Here is an 11809-nt window from a genome sequence, read left to right on the forward strand (position 1 = left end):
AAAAAAAAAAAAAAAAAAAAAACCACCCTAATAAATAATATAGATATATATTAATAAGTCGTGTACCATAGTAGACTTGAATTTATAAGCATTAAAAAAAAATCATATATATAAATGAGAGATTGGTGGAAACTAAATAAAGACATCAATTTCCTTCATTATCTTCATAGAAAGCGATGTATAAACGCAATGTCAGTACTTCTCGTAGATTAAAATTCAAGATTTTTCTTCCCCTGACAAAACCATTAATCGAAAGTATAATTTGATTAACTCCAGAAATTAAGAACAACAAAAGGAAAAAAAAAAAAAAGCATACGCCTTCGTCATTTTTACTGTTGTCTATCTAGTTAGCTTTGTTACCATGCCTTCACACTACCAGAAAAATATATAAACCAAATCAAAATTTGTTATTTTATATAGGCGAAAATGCACTTTTCGTCCCTACATTTTGGGTCAATTTTCATTTTGGTCCCAAAATTGATTTCTTTGCAAATTTCATCCCTAAAAAAAGAAAATCATTTTTAAAATAGTCCTTGCCGTCAACCCACTCACGGAAACCTACTACATGGCAGACGGAATGCCGTTTTTGCTGACGTGATGCTGACGTGGCCATTAAAATATTATTAAAAAAGATTATTTGGCATTTTTTGAATGCCACATCAGCATTTTAATTTTTTTTAAAAGCCATGTCAGAAAATTTAAACAAAAAATAAATTAAATTTTTTAAAAACAGCCTAAAATCTAATTTAATCATTTCTTTTTTTAACTTTTCATTAATTTTTCCTAAGAACGTAACAGTTTGCTCTTCGTGTTCTTCCCAAATCCAAGAAACAAACCCAGCAAACAAATCCAATCTCCAGCAACCAAATCCAATCTCCATCACTGCCAGGAAAACAAAAAATAAATCCAATAAACCCATAAACTCATAAATTTCACATTCAAATTATCAAATTCCTATTCCAAATTCATCTTGATCATGAATCCTGAATATTCAATCCCAACAACAACCCAGAATATTCAATCCCAAGAACAAAAGAATAGAAACCCACCATCTCCCTCGTCAACCCAATCATATGGGTTTGAGAGCCACTGCCTGGGGTGGCGGCGTTGGTGAACGGCAGGGGTGGAGGTAAGGGTTTTGGGCATGGCTAAGATCAGGCCAGATCACAACCCAAACTGATTCGAATCAGCGGACCCAACCACCGATCCGTGTTCGCAACACCCACCGATCCGAGTTCACCAAAACCACCGAGCGGCGGCACTCTTCTTCACCGAGAGGCGGCGCTCTTCTTCACCAGACCTACTTCTCCAAGCCCTCACTGCTCACATTCTTCAATCAAACCCACCAAATCATCACCAACATCAACATCATCCCCATCACGATCCTTACCCGCATCAATCTATGAAACTCAACCCCCACAAACTCCATCCTCAAAATCAACACCAACATCATCAAAAATTCCAAGAAATCCCATGATCAAACCAGATACGGTTTGATCGTGAGATGGGTTTTGTGGGTCTTCAATTTAAAGGGTTATGGGTTCTCTTGATCTTGGCTCTTGAGAGATGAGAACAAGATGGAGCTTCAGCTTCAAATTTTACGGCTTGTAAAAGTAAATTTTTTTTTTGTTTGTTTTTCATTTTTTAAAATAAAATTAAAATGGAGAAATCTGGTGTTTTTTTTTAATAATATTAAAATTAAAATTGAGAGTAGCGCTGACGTGGCATTCAAAAAATGCCAAATAATCTTTTTTAATAATATTTTAATGGCCACATCAGCGCCACGTCAGCAAAAATGGCATTCCGTCTGCCACGTAGTAGGTTTCCGTGAGTGGGTTGACGGCAGGGACTATTTTAAAAACGATTTTCTTCTTTTAGGGATGAAATTTGCAAAGAAATCAATTTTGGGACCAAAATGGAAATTGACCCAAAATGTAGGGACGAAAAGTGCATTTTCGCCTTTTATATAATATTGAATCTCATTCCCAAACAAAAATAAATAAAAATTCTAAGATTGGAATGATTTATGTGTCCTGTAAGCATCAACATCTCTGCATGTTACATTGATGAGTGCAACTATTTCTAGTCCATAATTGTTGAGAACATTGACCCTGAAAATTTGAACCTTTAGCAAGGTTCCTATATTAACTATGTTAGGACATTTATGTTTTAACTTGTTTAAGAACATATGTCACTTAGTTATGTAAATTGGCTAATCCTTTGACAAAACGCACTCTGCTTGTAATTGGGTAGTTCTAGGTGTTTTTAATACTTCAAGAAACAATATTTCAAGGTCAAGTGTTGAAATCATCAAGTCTGTCCACGAGAAAGCAAGCTGAAGTGCAAAGTTTTTAAAGCTCGACACCTCTCGACAGCTACCTCGACACCTGCTATTGTCGAGATTTAAAAAGTCAGATTTCCAATATGATTTTCTTGGGATCCGTGAATATGTTTTTGGGCTTTCTTTTCTTCTAACCCTAAACATATAAAAGGATTATTTTAAGAGCCGTTTTGGGTGACACAAGTTGCATTATCATTGAGCAATCTCTGTTTAAGCAAATTTTGATCAACAGACGAAGTTCTTGACCTAGTTCATCTTTCATCAAGAAGTTGCTGTGTATTTGCACCATAGGGTTTTGTAACCAAGCATCTTCCTGCTATTCATCAAGTGGATGAACTGAAGAACTTTGCAGCCAACCATTCTTCCTCAGTTGGTGTTCTGAAGTCGCGTACTTGGATCCGTGCATTGGTTAGTCACGTACTTGGGAGCCGTGCATCAAAGGTGGAGACTGTCACTACAGATCAAGTCCAATTGGGTATCGGGGTAAGGGTTCAACTGTAGGTTGGTAAGGTACTTGGGATTCCTTTACTTGTAACCGCTTGATTTGATAATAGTGGAGTTTCGGGAGTGGTGACCTGAAAATCACCCGGTGGGATTTTTGCCATTAGGGTTTCCCCATTCGTAAACAAATCACCGTGTTATTTATTTTCCGCTGCATATTTAGTTGATTGGTGATTTGTTTGTGCTTCCATAAAATTGCATGATTAATTGATTAATTAATTACTTGGCTAAATTAATTAATTAGGGTTAATCACAAGGGGTTATCCAGATTGTGACCTATCAAGTGGTATCAGAGCGGGCACACTTTGATTAGGATTTAATCTTTACTGTGTTGATCCATTGACCCCTGTTTGTCATGGATAGAGGACAATCTTTAATTATACCTTCTTTATTTGATGGCACTAACTATGCATACTGGAAAGTATGCATGAGAGCTTTCTTGCAGTCTTTAGATGAAAAAGTGTGGCAAGCTGTAGAGATTGGCTGGACTAAGCCAACAGAAGATCCGACCGATTGGGATGATACTAAGATCAAGGTGGCTAACTTCAACAGCAGAGCGTTAAATGCCCTATTTAGCGCAGTCACAAATGAGGAGTTCAAAAAGATATCCTTAACTGAAACTGCTAAGGAAGCTTGGATCATCCTCCAAACTACCTATGAAGGCACAAAGGCTGTCAAAGACTCAAAGCTTCAGAGGCTCACTACAAGCTTTGAAGAAATTAAGATGGAGGAGGATGAGTCATTTGATGAGTTCTATGCCAAGCTCAAGGACATAGTGAACTCAGCCTTCAATCTTGGGGAAACTATCCCTGAACCCAAGATTGTAAGGAAGGTGCTCAGATCTCTACCTAAGAGATTTCATGCCAAGATTACAGCGATAGAAGAATCAAAGGATATTGACAAGATTCCTTTGACTGAGCTCGTAGGAAACTTGCAAGCCTATGAGATAGGATTATCTAGGATTGACAAGTCAAGTAAAGGTAAAAGCATGGCCTTGAAGGCAAAGAACAGTGATACAGATGAGTCTTCAGATGATCAAGATTCTAAGATGAAGTCCTACATCACTCGGCAGTTCAAGAAGTTTATGAAGAATGCAAATGGAAGGAGATTCGACAAGGACCGAAGGCAGTTTAGTTCTTCTCAGTCTAAAAGCCAAGACAAAGGGAAGAAGGATGCTAAGGATGGAAGTCAGTACACTGTTCCTGCAGGACCAAAGTGCTTTGGATGTCATGGGTTCGACACATGAAACATGAGTGTCCTACATATCTCAAGAGCATTGGGAAAAGTAAGGCACTTGCTGTAACTCTAAGTGACACTGAGCCTGAAGATGATTCCGACAATGAGGATGACAGAATCTTAAATGCCTTCACCACCACAGTCAATCCTACTGAAGGGATTGTTGAAGAAGTGGATGAAGAAGAAGAACTGGTGGAATCAAAATTTGAGAAAATGGATGATCAAGATGATATCCATTCAGCCTATGAGAAGCTTTATAAGCTCTCTGAAAAGCATGAGAAATTATACAGGCTGGCCACCAAGAAGCTCAGTGATGTGGAACTTGATCGTGAAGAGTTGTCCACAAAGTTTGATGAGGCGAATCAAACTATTGGAGCACTGAGATTTGAAAACACCTTTTTGGTTGAGAAGACCAAGAAGCTTGAAGCAGAGCTGTTTCAAGTCAGAGCTCAACTAGAGAGGACTTCAAGTGCAAAGCTTGATGAGATGCTCAGCAATCAGAATTCTGCTTCGTATCGAACTGGTTTGGGGTATGGTATTTCTTTCTCAAATACTGCTTCTACTAGCAATACTGTTTTGTTCCTCCTGCTAATAATACTGAAATTGAGAATACTGATGTCAAAACTGAATTAGCTAGTGAGAACTTAGACAAGGGTAAATCTATCTTAGGAGCACCCTTTAAGCAAGATAAGAAAGATGATAAAAACCCTAAGGCTAAGAAGGCTAACTCCCAAAAGCCTAAACAAAAGAATCAGCATCTCTGTCATCATTGTGGAGCTGCCGATCATACTAGACCAAATTGCTATAAGTGATTAGCCACTCAACAGAGCAATGGCTTGATAGCATCTGGAAACCATAATCAGCTTCAATCCTCTCTTGCTCCTCTTAGAGATCTTCTGAAAGCCCTCATGTTCCTTTCGAACTTGAACGGGTTAAATTCTTCCCCCTCACCGCCGGTTCAAGGATTTAATCAAAGGAAAGGCTCTTCCAAGGTGTGGAAGAAAAAGGACTTTAAGTGATTTCATCACTTTCCTTTTCCTTTTTGTTTTTCTGTGTTTTGCATTACTTGTGTGTTTTGTTTTCTGCTGAGTCAGTCTAGTTTTTGCATTATTTTGTTTAACATGTTTTGTGTGTTACTTTCAGTTTTGTTTATTTTGTTTTTGATTAAAAAAAAAATTGAACAATCAGAAAAATACAAAAACAGTGTGTATTATGTGTACTTTGGTACTTGTGTACCTTGGATGGTCAATGAAACAAAGTTTTCTAAACTTTGTATCTCTTGTAGCTTAGATGAGCATCTCTATGCACAACTAAGCAAGTAAGCTTTGTGGCTCTTGTTTGTGATGAGTAAGATTAGGTTATCACTTAAAACTTAACATCATATCACTCTTTTTGACGGGTAGGACTAGAAAATCCTAAGAGAAAGGCATAAATAACTATCTCACCACTGTTGCCCGCCAATCATAATATGACACCTGTATGCTTCGGCATAGCAAAAGTGCAGTGTCAAAGACATTCGTATGTTTCGGCATAGCAAAAGGTGGCGCTGATGTGGCCATTAAAATATTATTAAAAAAGATTATTTGGCATTTTTTGAATGCCACGTCAGCGCTACTCTCAATTTTAATTTTAATATTATTAAAAAAAAACACCAGATTTCTCCATTTTAATTTTATTTTAAAAAATGAAAAACAAACAAAAAAAAAATTTACTTTTACAAGCCGTAAAATTTGAAGCTGAAGCTCCATCTTGTTCTCATCTCTCAAGAGCCAAGATCAAGAGAACCCATAACCCTTTAAATTGAAGACCCACAAAACCCATCTCACGATCAAACCGTATCTGGTTTGATCATGGGATTTCTTGGAATTTTTGATGATGTTGGTGTTGATTTTGAGGATGGAGTTTGTGGGGGTTGAGTTTCATAGATTGATGCGGGTAAGGATCGTGATGGGGATGATGTTGATGTTGGTGATGATTTGGTGGGTTTGATTGAAGAATGTGAGCAGTGAGGGCTTGGAGAAGTAGGTCTGGTGAAGAAGAGCGCCGCCTCTCGGTGAAGAAGAGTGCCGCCGCTCGGTGGTTTTGGTGAACTCGGATCGGTGGGTGTTGCGAACACGGATCGGTGGTTGGGTCCGCTGATTCGAATCAGTTTGGGTTGTGATCTGGCCTGATCTTAGCCATGCCCAAAACCCTTACCTCCACCCCTGCCGTTCACCAACGCCGCCACCCCAGGCAGTGGCTCTCAAACCCATATGATTGGGTTGACGAGGGAGATGGTGGGTTTCTATTCTTTTGTTCTTGGGATTGAATATTCTGGGTTGTTGTTGGGATTGAATATTCAGGATTCATGATCAAGATGAATTTGGAATAGGAATTTGATAATTTGAATGTGAAATTTATGAGTTTATGGGTTTATTGGATTTATTTTTTGTTTTCCTGGCAGTGATGGAGATTGGATTTGGTTGCTGGAGATTGGATTTGTTTGCTGGGTTTGTTTCTTGGATTTGGGAAGAACACGAAGAGCAAACTGTTACGTTCTTAGGAAAAATTAATGAAAAGTTAAAAAAAGAAATGATTAAATTAGATTTTAGGCTGTTTTTAAAAAATTTAATTTATTTTTTGTTTAAATTTTCTGACATGGCTTTTAAAAAAAATTAAAATGCTGATGTGGCATTCAAAAAATGCCAAATAATCTTTTTTAATAATATTTTAATGGCCACGTCAGCATCACGTCAGCAAAAACGGCATTCCGTCTGCCATGTAGTAGGTTTCCGTGAGTGGGTTGACGGCAAGGACTATTTTAAAAATGATTTTCTTTTTTTAGGGATGAAATTTGCAAAGAAATCAATTTTGGGACCAAAATGAAAATTGACCCAAAATGTAGGGACGAAAAGTGCATTTTCGCCTATATAAAATAACAAATTTTGATTTGGTTTATATATTTTTCTGGTAGTGTGAAGGCATGGTAACAAAGCTAACTAGATAGACAACAGTAAAAATGACGAAGGCGTATGCTTTTTTTTTTTTTTCCTTTTGTTGTTCTTAATTTCTGGAGTTAATCAAATTATACTTTCGATTAATGGTTTTGTCAGGGGAAGAAAAATCTTGAATTTTAATCTACGAGAAGTACTGACATTGCGTTTATACATCGCTTTCTATGAAGATAATGAAGGAAATTGATGTCTTTATTTAGTTTCCACCAATCTCTCATTTATATATATGATTTTTTTTTAATGCTTATAAATTCAAGTCTACTATGGTACACGACTTATTAATATATATCTATATTATTTATTAGGGTGGTTTTTTTTTTTTTTTTTTTTTTTGAGAAAGTTATTAGGGCGGTGTTTATTATACACAACCTGTCTGAAAACTTGTGTATAACAAGATATGTGTAATAGTATTTACCCTATTAATTTATTAAATAAAGTGTAGAAGTCCATTTGATGTTACTTTCAAGCAATTACTTCAAATTTCATGCAAGCCCTATATTTGACTTCCATAACATTTGCTCCTTCCTTATATTCAATGTCACAGCAGTCTCTTCCTCCGACCTGCAAAATATTAAACATACAATAAACAATATTAGAATTCAGATAGTGTAATTAATCTTTGACAAAGTATCCAGTTATCAAAAAGAATTAAGGTTTAGTTCTTCATTTTAATTAAAAAAAGAAAAGAAAAGAAAAAAAAGGTCATCATTGCTACTGTAAATTTATTTGGCACTAATCACAATTATTGTCACATAAATTTGTAAGTATTTTATAGTAAAATTGGTTATAGTGGTAGCATTTTCTCAACATAATTAGTTACTTAAGTTAATGTTTTGATAAGATGGTAGTAAAGGTTATAGTAACATAAACATTTCTCATAATCATTCTAAAAAAAAAAAAAACATTCCTCATAATAAGCAGGTAGTGATGCAAAACCAATATTAATGGCTTAAAATGAAAGCACACTCACCTCCAAGCGTGTTGATGCTGGTGAAAACACTTTAATTTTAGTTATGGGATCTGCAGAATGATTACCAGCAAATGAACAAGTTGATAAACCACGAGGCCATGCTCTAACATAAGTTGTAACAATTTGGCCTTCTTCTATATGCTCTATAGAATCAAAGAAAAGCAAGTGAGGAGCTTCACAAGGATTGTTGGAAGGCCACCTAGTGTTGAACATGTAGAGTGGTGGCCTTGAATTTCTCTTCCATGGCCTAAATGTCTCAAGGGGTCTCCATAAAATGCTCCGAGGGATTATATTTTCATAAATATAAGCTGAGTAGCCCCATGAGATAGAGAGAGACCAGTTGCTTTGCCTGTGATAGCATATGGTTTGTTGAAGAAGGCGGGATTGGTCTATTTTCGCAGCCTTCATGAGGCGGTTTATGGATTCAGAACGGTCAATGGAGGGGAAGATTGGGTCTATGGTGTCAATGTGGTGTAGAGAGAGGAAAGGAGTCTGAGGGTGAGCTGATAGAAGACCCGAGATGTCATTGTGTAGATCAATCTGCAGTCAATAAATATTTAGAGAGCTTAGTTTGTGATTAAATAATCCACGAGACAATATCTTCTGCAGTTTCCTATGTCTTTTCATGCTATGTAATCGTCTACAGCATTTTTAGGTAGAGGCATTTTTAGCAGAGATCTACAACTTGCCGTAGAGTGCAACAAGGAAATTAGTAGAACTGGTTTTACAGAATGTGCTTGGTGCATGCCTTATCAAAGTAAGAGCAAAAAGAATTTCACATGGTGCATAGGAAGAAAATGAAGCAAATTTAATGTCTCCTTTTAATCATATATATGAAAAAATTTTAATCCAATAAAAATTTATTAAATGGTATAATCTTAACAAATAATTATACTAGATCCAACTTTAGTCTTGATATGGGTTCTATTATATGTGTTCCGATACTTGTAATAAAAGTATATTCTCAAAAAAAAAATATATATATATATATATATATCTTGAAAGCAAAACTGCCATGATTTTATTTTTTGGGTGAATGAACTGCCATGATTTTTGCTTCCCAAAAAAAAGTACTTTTGCAGTAGTACCATAAAAGAGCTTTAAGCTTTAGCAATAAAATAAAAGTGCTTCCAGCCCCTTCTAGTATTTTTTTAGGGGGGGAAAAAAGATGCCTATTAGAAAATAGAAATGAGTTTTTAAGTACATAAAATTTTTAGTAGTTCCAAGATCTCATGATATTCATGAGATTTTGGGTTTAAAATCACTAGCCAGCATTTTGGAGTAACTTTTATCAGATTTTTCCTTGTAATAACTTGATGTGTGCGGGATAAAAGAACTTCATACACCTGAGAGAATAGCCAAGTACTTAAAGAGATATGGACTTTAGACATTTTTTTTTTTAAATAAAAAAAAAATAGAAATGTAAAACTTTATTAGAAAGCTCAAAATTTATTATTCATACGTTTAAAAATCCAAAGTTTCAAATCACTATTCATTATAATTTTTATAATTTTGAAACGTTAAAAATCTTTTTAGTTGAAGCACTTTATTGCAAAAACTCTACAGGACTACAAAAAGGCTCTACGGTTAAAGCTATCCTATTTCTTCCTAGAGCAATAGCAGCAACACCACCAAATGGACACACATATATAGTAACCAACTTAAAGTAAAGAAGTTGCAATTACCTGGTGAAACCCTTTGTCGTGAGTTAGAGCAACTCCTAAATCAGCTAAACATGAGTGTAACCAAAAATCCTCGCTATTAATGTATGAATATCTCTCTATACAATCGTCTAACTTTGTTGCCAATGCTTCTGCTAGAGGGTAACTCAAAGCATACCCTCCTCCGCCAAATGCCATATCAAATGAGAAATCAAAGTTTGACTCGACACCCTCTGAATTGGACCCAATATAGTAGGGTTTAGTATGGTCATATTTTGCCAGTACCTCCACTAAGTTATCTACCATAACTACAGTATCATCATCACCCTTTACATACCATCTCAAATCTTTGTCTCCTTGTCTAAGTGCTTCCATGATTGTACGTAAAAGTCTGACTTGAATCGGCCACAATATTTTTGGAAACACTTTCAATTTTGTGAGATCTTCGCTGACACGAAAAGGAGGCGAAGTTGAAGGCCAAGGTTGGAACTCTTCAGTAGGATGTCTATCTAGGAAAAGATATCCCCTTGTCACATTTGGTCTCCACCATGCTTCAATGTATGATTTTCTGTGCTTCCATGCTTTCATTGAACCACATATGCCAAAAAGAATGTGACTAATATTGGTTTTAGTAGAATTATTAGTACTAATAATGGGGCTTGAGGTTGACCATTTTTTATTTATGGTTGATAAGAGGTCTGAAGGTTGGTAATTAGGAGGGTTAAACAAGTAAGTGCAGAACAAAAACCAGACTAGGACTAAAATAGCAAGAAACTTGCATATAGTTCTAAGAAATAAAGGGGTGAGATTTTGTTGAATGGTGCTCCTCAAGTAGGAAGAAATTGAAGACATTGTGAATGTGAAGGGTGGAATGTTGAAACATAGGAGAATTTAAATGAAGAATGTTTAAAGGGAAACAAATCTAGGAGCATACCTTTCTATTGACGTTTTGGAATTAAAGAGTTTTAAAAGTTTTTTAACATTTTGAGGCCATGATTCTTGTTTAAGCTTGCTAATACATATGATGTTTCTCTTTTATAATACTTAATCTGGAGTTTTGTGTGAAACTATGTATGTGAAACAGTGAAAGGACCATACATTACGTGTAAAGTGAGATATCAAGTGCTGTGCCGTACGGCATACTTTCTATGCAGTGCAGGCAGGATTTTAAGGAGAAGTCCTGGCATTTGTCATGCTATAGTTATTAGGCCAGCGGTTACCTGGTAGTACAAAAAAAATTCTAATTTTCTAGCCTACCTTTATATGTGAAAGGAGGTTATCCTAATGGCGATTTCATTTTACAAAAATATCGAAATTAATATGAATGAACCTCAATCATTTTGAGGTTGTTTAGTATTTAATTTCAAAAAATCATGAAGTAAATTGTTACATGGTAACCATATGACTATAAGAGAGTATTTTGTAATTCCACTTAATTTCTTAATTTTTTTGAAGTAGGATTTTGATATATGACTTTATCGGTTACTAATACATTTACTTTGGCAGTGTAACTGCCGGCCAAGGAATAACATATAGCATGAAAACTAAGTACAAACTATAGCATAACCTCTTTTCACATGCTATAGTTGTTAGGCTGGCGGTTCACTAATAAAGGTGGGCTAGAAAATTTTTATGGTTCATTTATGATCAAAAGAGAGACCAATTACCTTCTCAAAAAAAAAGAAAAGAAGAGAGAGACCAATTAAAGCTGAAATTACTTGAAAAGTTGCTAAGAGCTTTGTAGCTCAACTAGTTACTAGCTCTTGATGTGTTTATGATATTTAGGATTTAAATTCTCTATCTGTATTATTAGATTATCAACAAAAAAATTCTTGAAAAGTTTTTGTAATTTTTTTCCTCATTTCTTTCTCCCCATTATTTCTAGATACTGAATAGAAGGTACTTACAATTTGGACAATCAAATTTAAAAGTAGTACTTCAGTATAACATCTTAGACTATCCATGATTGTAGTCTAGGGAGAAACCTATGTTGGGTTGCACGTGTGAATGAAGTCACACATTGAATAAAGATGAGAAGAATGAGTGGTTAATATAACATAATTGAGCACATACCCATTGGGCTTAAGCCTTTTGGGTTTAAGTGTGT

At 35.6% G+C, this 11809-nt stretch overlaps 1 protein-coding gene across 1 annotated transcript; it reads right to left on the reverse strand.

The window, feature by feature from the left end:
• Positions 1 to 7290: 7290 nt before the first annotated feature.
• Positions 7291 to 10685, reverse strand: LOC112018317 (uncharacterized). The gene is made up of 3 exons (XM_065781562.1): positions 9727 to 10685; positions 8042 to 8581; positions 7291 to 7632 (listed from the first exon to the last, which is right to left on the reverse strand). Exons 1-3 carry the CDS (start codon positions 10552 to 10554, stop codon positions 7534 to 7536), a joined length of 1467 nt encoding a protein of 488 aa, XP_065637634.1. The 5' UTR covers positions 10555 to 10685; the 3' UTR covers positions 7291 to 7533.
• Positions 10686 to 11809: the final 1124 nt, after the last annotated feature.

Source organism: Quercus suber, unplaced genomic scaffold (assembly GCF_002906115.3).
Source record: "Quercus suber isolate HL8 unplaced genomic scaffold, Cork oak 2.0 scaffold_270, whole genome shotgun sequence".
In the NCBI taxonomy this organism is placed as follows: Eukaryota; Viridiplantae; Streptophyta; class Magnoliopsida; order Fagales; family Fagaceae; genus Quercus; species Quercus suber.

What these genes read in the sequence shown, in the direction of transcription:
- LOC112018317 (XM_065781562.1), bottom strand. Translation starts at nt 10,554, where the DNA reads ATGTCTTCAATTTCTTCCTACTTGAGGAGCACCATTCAACAAAATCTC. An exon ending in ACGACAAAGGGTTTCACCAG is followed by an intron (nt 8,582 to 9,726) that starts GTAATTGCAACT and finishes TATTGACTGCAG; the next exon opens with ATTGATCTACACAATGACAT. An exon ending in CAGCATCAACACGCTTGGAG is followed by an intron (nt 7,633 to 8,041) that starts GTGAGTGTGCTT and finishes AATATTTTGCAG; the next exon opens with GTCGGAGGAAGAGACTGCTG.